The sequence below is a fragment of the Nothobranchius furzeri genome, chromosome 7 (assembly GCF_043380555.1).
Source record: "Nothobranchius furzeri strain GRZ-AD chromosome 7, NfurGRZ-RIMD1, whole genome shotgun sequence".
In the NCBI taxonomy this organism is placed as follows: domain Eukaryota; kingdom Metazoa; phylum Chordata; class Actinopteri; order Cyprinodontiformes; family Nothobranchiidae; genus Nothobranchius; species Nothobranchius furzeri.
The window spans coordinates 30,751,988-30,764,564 of NC_091747.1; the positions used below are offsets into that span (position 1 = coordinate 30,751,988).

Consider the following 12,577-nt stretch of genomic DNA (forward strand, 5'->3'; position numbering starts at 1 on the left):
GAGGCAAAAGGAGCCCCGAATAAGTATTGAGTGCTATACATGCACATTCTTTTCAGTTGGCCAACATTAGAGAAACAAACATTTTTTCATTGGCCTTTAGAATATTCTAATTTTCTGAGATACCAGATTTGATGTTTTCATTGGTTGTCACCTATAAATATCAAAATTAAACGTAATAAACATCGGACATACATTGGTCTGTGTGCATTGCATGAATATAATGTACAAGTTTCACGTTTTGAATGGAATTACTGAAATATTTTCAACCTTTTGATGATATTCTAATTTACTGGCCAGCACCTGTAGAGTGTAACAGTGTTGCCGCCATATTGGATGGGTCTCCTTACTCCCAAAGTCAACGCAGAGTGGGTATTGGTTACTATCCTGTTTTGGTGCAACCTACAGTTGCAACAACCAGCATAGTATTAAACACAGATCATGTGGGATTACTTTCGACTTTTCCAGTCCACCTGTTGGGGTTTTATAATTTGTTTAATTATATTTTCATTATCATGCCACACACGTCTGATTTTATGAAAAATCTTGAGTGGTACAGGTTCCACATCAGTAGGTTTTGCTCACACACACCTCTCAGGAATCCTTTAGGGCAGCAGCAGCTCAGGAAGTAGAGCGGATTGTCCAGTAATCAGAAAGTTATATAATCGATCCCGGCTCCTGGCACAAACTCTACCCCATCTTGCCTGCTTGTGCTCGTCCTTGGCAGCTGCAGCTCATCCCAATCAGCGTGTGAATGGATGAATGATACACTGTAGAGCAGTTTCCCAACCCTGGTCTTCAGGGCACCGTGCATGTTGCCCTTTCAAACACGTTATCCTGCTGCACACACCCGACTTGAATGAATGATTAACAGGCATCTGCAGCACTTGATGTTCTCCTGAGGAGCCGATGTAAATCAGGTGTGCTGAAGCAGAGACATGGAATACATGCAGGTCAGTGTGCCCTAAAGACCAGGGCTGGTAAACACTGGTGTGGTGTTTAACGCTTTAAGGTCCTCGGACTCTGGATGGCGCTATACAAGTCATTTATCTTTTGAAGTTCAAGACTCGTGGACTTTTCTCCCTAGCTGTTAGAAATCTTCTTTGATTTTCTGTTGTGATCAGACCAAAATGATTCAGCTCAGACACCGTTTTTAGTTTGGAGCAGATTAAAGGTCTTTAAACTTTTAACTTGGAAGGATTTCTTTCATCAACCAATGAAATTGGTAAGGTGAAAGACTAGGGTTGTACCTGACTGCATTTTGGGCCCTCCTAATGAAACTTCACACAGGAACCATCGCAAACATGAACTTGGACAGGAATATTTTATTACATTTGTCAATAAACTTCAGGAAACAATATACAAAGCAATGATGTGGTAAGCTTGCCTGAATGTGTGGTGCCGTTTAGGTCAAGAGTAGTTATGGGGCAGGAGCTGAACGGTCCCTGCTGGTGAGGGGCATTACTGGGGGGTCAGGTGTATGTGAGGCTCATCAGTTGGAATTAAAGAAGACCCAGAACCTGCAGGTGAGGCTTTAGTCTTCCAACAAGGCACTAGCATAAGGACCAATAAAATAACCAGTGCTCGCTCCAGTTTAATATGTTTATTACAATACATACATTTCACATTTGAGCTATGACCTCCTGTCGCCCCACGCGGACTAAGAAGTGCTCCACATACCACTCCTTAGCCGGGCGCTGGTAAATGTGAGGATATCATTGTGAATTACTGTGCATCACTACAACTCTTATAAATAAAACCCTTTTATTCTTTGTTTTAGAACTCAACTGTTATGTTAGCAACTGTACAAAGGAATGATCCACCTTAGATTGAGAAGTCAGGAAGAAGCAGAGGGAACACAAACTGAGAGAAGAGAGGCGGGACGCATCGGGAGATGCGTGGCAGGCAGGGCAGAGCCAGGAGAGGTGAGTGGGAATGGTCCAAAGCAGCACGCCATCACATTCCTGTTTTTATCATGCCTCACTCCACCAACCACCAGGCAGACCGCTCTCCTGACCGGGTGATGCAGGGCCACCAGAAGCTGCGAGCAGATCCCTGAACCACTGTGGACCGTCTGGTGTTTGCCACGTCCGAACGAACATCTACCAGCACTGAGGTCGGCGTGTGTGTTCTGCATACATCAGGACCTTCCTCTGTGTACAGGCATGTCACTCACTGACCCACAGGTTCAACCATCCAGGAGCTAACAAATGAGTTAACATGAAGGACGGGCTAGCTCACGGCTAGCTGCCTAGTAGCTGATTAGTCTGGACGTCAAAAGCTTTGATAGGCATGGCTTTCCATGGCTCCCATCTACAAAATATATTTACAACATTGATAACATCTACAAGAAATCTACAATTGTCTCACTGTGAGGTAATTACAAAACTAAGTCTTGTAAATTGCCCCTCCCCCGCTTCCTCCCACAACAATACCTGTTCTGGTCTGCTGGCTCAAAGATTCAAGCCATCCCAACTTAAACTCCTAGATGTGTGTGTGTGTGTTGAGAATGGGTTCCAGAAGAACGGAACTGCTCTCTCCATCTTCCAACCTATGTGCAACGGGCCTCCCTTCCAAAAACCCCTCCAACTGGACACTTCGGTTCTCAGACCATGAAGGAATTCTGATTCTTCAATTTTTCAAGATCTTTGATTTGCTGTCTTAGAAACAATATCCTGTGGGACAGAGACAGACCCAGAGTTAGATCCAGAACGTTGCCACAGTCAGAACGGAGGTCAGAAGAACACCGCTCACCTCTGCTCACGCAGCGTAGCTTGGATTTCACAGACTCTGACCAAAGAGCGCAGGTTTTTGAGCTCAGTGCAGTTCTCAGACATGCAGATGCTGCCCATAGTGTGAGCCTCCTCCCGTAGTCTGGAGGCCTTTGAGATTTGACACAAACAAGTTTTACCTGTGTTCCAGTTCCTGAGAAAAACAACAGCTGCTACGCTGCAGGTGGTTCTGACCTGTTTCTCTGCGTGCTCTGCAGGCCACCCCTGAACATGTTTGATAAGGTTCTCACTGAAGTGGACAGCAAGAGTGGGGGTTAAGGAGCAGGAGGGTTGAGCTACTGAGGTGGTCGAGGGGGCAGAGACGGAGTTTGAGGTGCTGCTGCTGCTGCTGATGGAGACGACATGGTTGGGACCTGGGGAGGGACTCCTCTGACAGCTGCATTTGACACACAAGACAATAGTTAGGAGACAGCACGAGCCCCGACGCTCCACGTGCAAAAAAACACGTGTTCTATCAGTGGGTATGAATCAGCAAACTAGTATCAGATAGCAGAACCCACAAGAACTGTGTGTGTGTGTGTGTGTGTGTCACAAGACCATGAGGACACACACGGCAGAGTCTCCAAAAACAACACAGCTCAAGCCCACCTTTGTTTACCTTATAATGGAGGACACAGCGGATTAAACTCCGCCCACAGGCTCAGGGATTTCCGCATTCCTGAGAAGTCCCTCAGATTTATGTGACACTACACCGCCCGTTCCAGACCGACCGCACGCCATCCAGCCCCACCAAACCCCGACCATACCGACTCTAATGTGTAGGCGCCATTGGAGGTCCGACTGGGACCGAAGCGATGATACGGACTGACTGGCCAGCTGAAGTTCACCAACCGAATCAGCCAGCGGAGGTTCCTGTATGCGTGATTCGTTTAAACATCAGTAAACCTCTGTAGCTCCCGCTCAGTGGGAAAGGACAACAGAGTTGTGTGTGTGTGTGTCCTCTGAGCAGCAAACATCTCTGCACTGGAGCTGTCACCACAGCTGGGAGGAGAGCTGCGAGCATGTGTGTGTGTGTGTGTGTGTGTGTGTGTGTGTGTGAGTAAGTGGAGTTTGAGGACACGCATGGCAGTGAGAGAACAGGGAGGACATTAATAAAATGAGATGGTTCAGAGTCTCCAAAAGCTCAGCCAGCTTTTGTCTACTAGGCTGGAACAAACGATTATGTGGATCATCGATGAATCGGATGGGGTCTCGACTCGATTAATCGGATTAAACGGGAAAATTTTAATCAAATTAAACTTTATTTATAAAGCGCTTTTCATACAAAAAATGTAACTCAAAGCCCCAGGTCCAGGTCGGTTCGCCGGACTTTTTGACAATTAAAACAATATTCTCAGTATCATGTCATTTGACACGGACCGCAGGCAAAATAATATGATCAGAACATTATGAATATTATTTTTAATATTCCACAAAACAGGAACAAATTAAATACAAACAACATTTTATCATTTTAAAGTTTTGCTCCTGCTCTAGAAGCTCTTTGAAGATTATTTTTAAATCCCACTCCTGCATTTTTTAATAATCAATTAATCTAGCATTTAGTAAGGCTGAATGTCTCCCAACACATCCAGAAACGTGCAGCTGTGTTCAGCTAAAACTCTCAGGATGATCATGTCCAGGATGACTGAGAACTACACCTCCATGCTGCAGCAGCATTCAGTCACAACAGGAAGTGAAACTTAAATGTAGCTGCTGTCAGTAACAATCTAACAGATTTTAAACATTAAAACTCAACAGAAACAGTTCAGAAAGGAAATAAAATATGTTATTTATTATTATTATTATTATAATTATTTATTGTGGCAGAAACTGGTGTGGTCCACCACTGCTCTGGCATGATGACTTTAATTATTCTACAGGTTATTGTTCAGCCTTCTGACGCTCACACACACACACACACACACACACACACACACACACACACACACACACACACACACACACACACACACACACACACACACACACACACACACACACACACACACACACACGTGTTGGTGAGCGGCTGCGCCTGACTGCTGACGCTCCGTGTGTTTTTATTTCTGCAGTGAGACAAACTCACCTCACACCGTCCAGAATTTGTTCTTTAAAGCTTCTATTAAATCCACCGTGTTGACGTATTTAACACGTTTCCTCTACGCCGCAGGAGCTAGTTTACATCACGGCGTAAAAGTCTGGCAGACGTGGTTATTAATAACCATGTAATTAGTAATCTAACAGTAATAATCATGTAATCTAATAATCTAGCATTTAGTAAAAATCATGTAATCTAATAATCTAGCATTTAGTAATAACCATTTAATCTAGTAATCTAGCAATCAAGCTTTTAGTAATAACCATGTAATCAAGTAATCTAGCATTTAGCAATAACCATGTAATTCAGTAACCTAGCATTTAGTAATCATGTAATCTAGCATTTAGTAAAAATCATGTAATCTAATAATCTAGCATTTAGTAATAACCATTTAATCTAGTAATCTAGCTTTTAGTAATAACCATGTAATCAAGTAATCTAACAGTAATAATCATGTAATCTAATAATCTAGCATTTAGTAAAAATCATGTAATCTAATAATCTAGCATTTAGTAATAACCATTTAATCTAGTAATCTAGCAATCTAGCTTTTAGTAATAACCATGTAATCAAGTAATCTAGCATTTAGAAATAATCATGTAATCAAGTAATTTAGCAATAACCATGTAATCCAGTAACCTAGCATTTAGTAATCATGTAATCTAGCATTTTGTAATAACCATGTAATCTAGTAATCTAAAATAATCTCCTGACTCACCACTCATTACTGAAATATTTGATTCCAACCTTCCCTCCATCTGCAGACCAAATAATTGATAATAAAGTATTATTAATTATTTTTAACAAATAGGTTTTAGACATTGTATTTATGCTAGTAAACCAAAAACCTGGTGATATCTTTATTTTCAATTGTGGCTAGTAATAGTACAATCTGGACTAGGATTGATTAAAACAGGAATTATAAACAGGTGTGGTTGTTGACTAAAAATTAAAATGGCTTGCCATAAACCTCAGGTCTGCTTTGGAGCCAAACACAGTCCATGCTTCCGCTCACAACTAGATGCCATTAACAAAAAGTTGCTTCATTAAATTCCTGGTTTCCATGCTAAGTGACAAAAATCTGTACTTTCAGAGGATGCAGCCACAACTTTAATTTTTATTCATCTTATTAGTTTGTGAATTTGGAGATGTTTTATAAACAGTTTGATAGAGAAGCAGCGGCGGGAGGAGTGGGGCTTTGCAGCTTATAACAGGGACTTTTCCTTAGGAAAGTACCTAAATTTAGCACAGAAGAATACATTTGCCATTTATTCAGTAGCTACTGTTGAGTGGGAGTGCCCCAAGGCTCCATCCTGGGTCCTGTTCTTTTCTTGTTGTATTTGATCCCTTTGGGTACGATAATTCAAATGTTTAGTGACGTTTCATCCCACGTATTTGCTGATGACATTCAGCTATACTGCTCTTTTAAGCAGTCTGAGCTGAATAAGTTACTCTTTGCTCCATTGTTTAGTGGAGATAAAGAAATGGCTTAATGAAAATCACCTGCAGCTAAATGCTAACAAAACAGAAACTGGTTGTTGCCTCTGTTAGTTCTGTCCTGGAGATTAAGCAGTACCTGGGTGATTTGGGCAGATCTGTGAAGTTAAGCCTTCAAAATTTAGGAGTCATCTTTGACAGTGAAATGTCTTGTGCAGCACTGTAAGCAGCTAACGAGAAACTGCTTTTTTCAACTAAGGAACATCTTGAAGCTTAGACGTATGGTGTCACGAAATGATTTGGAGCTCCTCATTCGTGCCTTTGTGTCATCCCATTTAGACTATTGTAATAGTTTATTTTCTAGTCTGAACAAGAAGGAGCTCCATTGTCTGCAACTAGTAGAGAACTCTACTGCAAGAATCCTGACACACACGAATAGGAGGTTTCACATATAACCCATCCTAAAGGAACTTCATTGGCTGCCTGTGTCTTTTAGGTTTAAGTTTAAGATTTTGGTTTTCAGAGCCCTGCATGGACAAGCTCCCTCCTACATTGGAGAACTGATCCAACCCTACACCCCTTCGTGGGCTCTGAGGAGTGGGGATCTTAGTCTGCTTAAAGTTCCTCGCACTTACTATCACACTAGAGGTGACCGTTCATTTGAATCCGTAGCTCCTAAACTCTGGAGTAACCTACCCCTCACTCTGCGTTCTACTGATTCTGTCGACAAGTTCAAGAGTGAGCTTAAGACTCATTTATGGGCCATTCCCATCTGTACCGGGTCGGCCCGGGCCAGGTAGCCCCAGTCGGCCCCAGCCTGGCCCGGTTGATTCCACACATCCTTGTCTTAAGCCCATGTGGGCTGATTCTACCCACCAATCAGAGGCTTGCTCTAATGGAAGGTGGGAATTTGCTGTCAGCAGTGGGTGTGTTGGCCCTGGTCGGCCTGAAGCAGACCCCCTCGAGAAGAGGGCTGAGAATGAGCCTTGGTTGGCCCGGAAAAATACCAGGCCACCCAGATATGTAAACAACCTACGCTACCCGGCCCAGGCTGACCCGGTACAGATGGGAATGGCCCATTATTTGTCCAGGCATTCGTCTAGTTATTTTAGGGCTGTTATGTTTGCTATGTGGTCTTGGCCTTTTATGATATGTTTTTTATTTATTTTTATTATTGATTGTTTTTATTCACAGTTTTTATTTTCTCATTTCTTGTTTAAACTTTTAAAATGTTGTCATGCACCTTGTGGCTTACGCCTGGGAAAAGTGCTAAACAAATAAAGTTTACTTACTTTACTTACTTACTCTGCTCTACTCCAGTCTGACTTCATAACTAATTATCACAGAAAGACCTACTGGGTCTGGACCCAAAGCAGGACTCACACACGCGACTAGCATAAAAGCTTCATAGTAGGCCTGCTCCACAACGAAGCCAGAGGACATCGCCGGTCCAGCGGCTGGTCTCTATGTAGGAGTCGGCTGCTCACAAACTGGTGTCACAGAAAGGAGCAGACCTTCTCGGAGGAGCACCAACAGTCTTTATTAAAGGCAAAATGATCGCTCTCTTGTTTGACGTTATCAAAAATAACAAATTTAGCTTTTTCATCACACTATCTTGGTTGATCTTATACACACAAAACTGTGCAGTTTATTTTTCAAGGATTTATTACAGAAATCAAGAACTTTCCACACATTGAAAACGTGTTGTTGAAATTCAAGCATTTTCAAGGACTGGAAGCACCAACACCATTAAACACCAAACAGACCAGTCATACCAACAGGAACACTTACCCTCCACACCTGTTCAACTGCTTTTGACGCAGATATCTGATGGGTTATGGTGAAGTCCAGCTGCCGTTGTTGGAATCAGACAGACTGACTGTGATTTTTACCTTAATGAAGTAAGTGGGAACAACACCACCCTGTCTTTTCTCTCGTTCCCGACGGTATTCCCAGAGTGACGTTTTATGACGACACCAGCTGACAGAACATGCCTCATGAAGGACAAAGCAGCCTTAACACACAAAACTATAACTACTCGGTATCAGAGAGTACTCAGCTGTTAGTACTCCTACTTGTACCAGCTCAGCGGCCTAGTGGTAGTGTCTGCCCTGGGACTGAGAGACAGGGGTTCAAATCTCAGTCGGGTCATACTTTAAAAAAGGGGACCCAATGCCCCCCTGCTTGACACTCAGCATTTGGGGTTAAACCACCAAAAGGTTCCTGAGCGTGGGTATGTCTGCAGCTCACCACTCCCCCAGGGGATGGGTCAAATGTAGACCACGCCAAACCAGTGTGACTTCACGTGGGACTTTAACTTTGTACTCCGTGTAGATTGGATGTGGGTTTGGTGCATTCCTACTAAACAAGGAACTCCACTTCCTTTAAGAATGTTATGGCTGCAGTCCTGACCATAAATGACTACACGAGTGATGTTTAAAGGCTACAGAATAAAATGACTGTCTTTAGTGAAGGAGCCTTTGTTTACCACCAGGTGGTGCCATAACACTAAACAGATTCTATCAGAAGTGAGACGGCGTGCGTTACCGTGGCGTCGGAGAGGTGAACACCTACCTTTGGCGCTGAAGTGTGCGTGGGGAGGCCATGGTGACATCATGACTGTGGGACTTATCACTTGAAAGAAGCTGCTGGGGTGTAGGTTGGGAATACGATGACTGCTTGACTGCTGATGTTGTCACCTGTAACAAGAGACAGACTTCCTTACCGATTCTTCCTGATGGAGCTCTGAGGTTTAAGAACACATAAACAAGTCGTCTTCTCCTTTTTGTGATCCTTTCCTTTCCACACATGTTGAAGATGTGACTCGTAGCTCCTAACAGAGGAGTTTATTATGTCTGTCTCAACAGAACTACACATGCTCTCTACTGATCAAGTACAATCCATGCTTGATTTTGACTGAATTCTTTCCTCCATCACCTGTAATAGTTTCTTCAGAGGAAAAGAGCCAGGAGACCGTGGTATCTATGGAACATGCTGTAGAACTGGTTCAGCATAGTCTGGCCCGTGTAAGCATTTCTGTGTGCAGGCAGTTATCTGAAGCCAATACAGTAAAGGACGGGATATGTTCATCCCCTCCTTACATGAGAGTGGACAACCCCAAAGTAAATAAAAGACGTTTGCTTGAGGGATTTTCTTTTGGCTGAACCTCCTCCTGGTTCCTGATGTACCGAATCTGTACTGATATGAGATCTTTACTAAAGTTTTCTGTTGTCAGAGTCTGCTCAGGGAGCTTTCCTCAAGAGCATAGTCATCGGCTGACTTGAAGATGACAACTCCTGACTGAATTCACTACAAGACGGCTAGACAGAACTTGCTTGGAACTGGATTAGTGTCTTACTTTTGACTGTGAAAGGACCGGCTGTGAGCTGAGGAGGGGCTTTAGAGAACCAACATTGGTCTGTGGCGTGCTGATCCTCGGGGAGACATACGACCTTGGTGACGAGGCGTCTGATGTTAAAGACATCGGGGACTGATTTGATTGCTGTGCTGCTGAAAAGAAAAAGGGAAAGTGATCCACAGCAAACAAGGACAAAGCCAAACCTGCAGGAGGACACAGTAGAAGCCCAGACTAGGTACTTTGACTGGAGAGCTGAGCAGCCTGGGAGAGGATGGTAGTGATGTTGAAAGCTGATGGGCCAGCTGTGAGGATCTTGTGAAGAATGGACTGTAACGATGCTTGTGTGACAGCAGCTGTGAGAACTGTAAGAGAGAAAGGGGGCCGCAGTCAGAGCTGAATATCAGCATCAGGAAGTCTAACCCAACTTTCAGATGTGCTGCTTAAATCAGACTGAGGCCCTGTCCACACGTAGCCGGGGATCTGCCAAAACGTAGATATTTTTCTACGTTTTGGCCTGTCATCCACACGAAAACGGAGTTTTTTCACACGAAAACGGATATTTTTAAAAATTCCGGCCAAAGTGAAGATCTGCGTTTTCTCTGTTTTGGGTGTCTGCGTGTGGACAGACAAAACCGGAGTTTTAAGGTCCGCAACGTCACTTTCCGCGACAAAAAAATGCTGACATCACGTGTGCGACCTGTGTTTACACTAGCCGACAGCATGGATGCCCTCAGAGCTGCGCTCACTTTATCAATTGTCCAAGTGCTTTCTGCTTGTTTGTTTTTGCAAGCGGAATTACTGCTCCTTGCGGAAGACCACAGACAAAGGACGAGGTTTGTGTCCTTCCAGTGAGCTTAGCAGATGTGGGAAAATGTCATCAGGCAGTAATCATTGTTAAATTCATAATTATTCTCGGAGAGAGACCAACTCTTATCTGCCCCTGGGAGCCCCGTAATGCATAACGTCATTTCAACATGGGGGTGTCCGCGACACGGTTTATATGCGGGTAGTGGCGCTGCGGCTGCTTTATATAGCAACTCGTGCTATACGACACGTGCTGCAAACAGGATAGCCGTCTTCTATCAACTGTCCCTCGGCATTCTTCAAATATCCAAGAAATTCCCATACTTCCCACTTTGTCTTGTTTGAGGGATAATAAATGTTCTGAGTGCTGCCGTCTCCTGGGGAAGACCACCACTGAAATGTGTTGTCTCTTAATAACGGCTCCAGCTCACTCCTGTGCCAACAGGGACTGCATCTTTCGTTTGCACAAATAACTTCATCATTCTCCATTGGCTCTCCTGTATCGTTTGCTTTGAACCCAAAATACTTCCAAGCTGCAGAAGTAGTTTAATTTTAGACCCCAAGACAGCTGGTGAATGAGCCGCCATTTTTCTCCCTGTCCCTCTTAGCACATCACCTCCATGCTGCCAAGTGACTACGCCATGTTCATAAACTTTATGAAACATCTAGAAAAGTTGGGGAAAAAAAAACATTTTAAACTACGTAAGTAAAACTGAAAATTCAACCACACATTCATTTTATACGTTGAATGACTTATTTATTTTTTAATTCTTGTCTCCTACGTGCACTGCTTTTATTTATGACTAGGGCTGGGCAAAACGATTATTTTTGTAATCTATTAATCTAGCAATTATATTTCGATGCATCGATTAATCTAACGATTAATTTGTCATTTTGATTAGATTAAATTATTGATTATTTCCCAATTATTTGACTTGTATAGCAGTTTGATTATTACTAATTTATGTATCTCAATGAAATAAATGCAAATTTCTTCATTTGAACACATTTTAATAAAAAAAATTTCAATAATACAATTGTAATAGTAGTACATTCTTATGTTAGAGATAACATTTAACAAAAAATTAAATGTTATGCAAACTATTCATATAAATCAAGGAAAATTTATAAAAAAAAAATATATATAAACAGCAGCAATGGTGTCTTTTAATAAACTAAATGTAACATTCACTTGGCTTTCTGCAAAAAGTGTTGTTCTTTTTCAAAATAAAATCAATTTTGCCTTTTTTTGTTAATCACACGAAGTCTCTCTCTCTCTCTCTCTCTCTCTCTCTCTCTCTCCCTCCCTCCCTCCCTCCCTCCCTCCCTCCCTCCCTCCCCCTCCCCCCCCCTCCCCTCGTCCGTCCGTCCGTCCGTCCGTCCGTCCAATCATATTCATCATATGAACCAGTTATGCACTGGAGTGGAGGAATGTTAGCATTTCTACATGCTTTTACTTCTCCTTAAGCTTGATGCTGGCTGGCTCACTTTTGTGCTTTACGAGGCCCCGTGCAGCTGATAGTGCCTTATCAATCTTGGGGTCTTTCAGTGCATGGTTTACAACCAGTTGCAGTGTATGCCCAGCACACCGATAGGATACCACTCCAAACTTCTCTTCAGGATGTGGAGAGCTGCAACCATGTTACTTGCAGTATCATGCACAATGGCAAGGACATTGTGCAAGGAAATGTGGAAGTTTTCTGCCACCTTCTCCACCCAGGAGGCAAGGTTTTCTGCAGTGTGGCGCTCTTCAACTGGGAGTGTTGTTAAATTGAAGAAGAGAAGATCCCAGTTGTCATTAATGAAATGACAAGTTACTCCTAAAGCCTGATTTATGCTTCTCCGTCTGCGTCAGTGCGGAGACACGCAACACCATTATCCGTCCTTGCGTAGGGCTCCGGCAGGCACGCAAGTACGTACGGAGTCAAGCCCACTTTTTTGAACATCCGTCGAACGAGACGGATTACGCAAGCTTGTGATTGGTCAGGACGCCGCTGTTGTTTACACCCTGTTACCACCCTGACAAGTTTTCAACAGTTAAATCTTTATTGTCTTTTCACAGAAACTCAAAAAACAAAAAAATTAAATAATCACGTGATTGGGCCCGAT

The 12,577-nt window shown here is 43.1% G+C and overlaps 1 protein-coding gene across 3 annotated transcripts in view; it reads right to left on the reverse strand.

Moving 5' to 3' along the window:
• Positions 1-1,302: 1,302 nt before the first annotated feature.
• The window catches only part of waca (WW domain containing adaptor with coiled-coil a), a 47,451-nt gene continuing 36,176 nt past the window's right edge, over positions 1,303-12,577 (reverse strand). For 2 of the 3 annotated variants that reach the window (XM_070553027.1, XM_070553025.1), the window contains exons 8-13: positions 9,904-10,026; positions 9,665-9,816; positions 8,881-9,005; positions 2,964-3,165; positions 2,752-2,879; positions 1,303-2,672 (exon numbers count right to left, since the gene is read on the reverse strand). In XM_070553027.1, coding sequence (XP_070409128.1) covers positions 2,603-2,672; positions 2,752-2,879; positions 2,964-3,165; positions 8,881-9,005; positions 9,665-9,816; positions 9,904-10,026 — 800 coding nt within the window. In that variant the 3' untranslated portion in view covers positions 1,303-2,602. The remainder of the gene's footprint in view (positions 2,673-2,751; positions 2,880-2,963; positions 3,166-8,880; positions 9,006-9,664; positions 9,817-9,903; positions 10,027-12,577) is intronic. The other variant, XM_070553026.1, reaches the window with a different exon arrangement.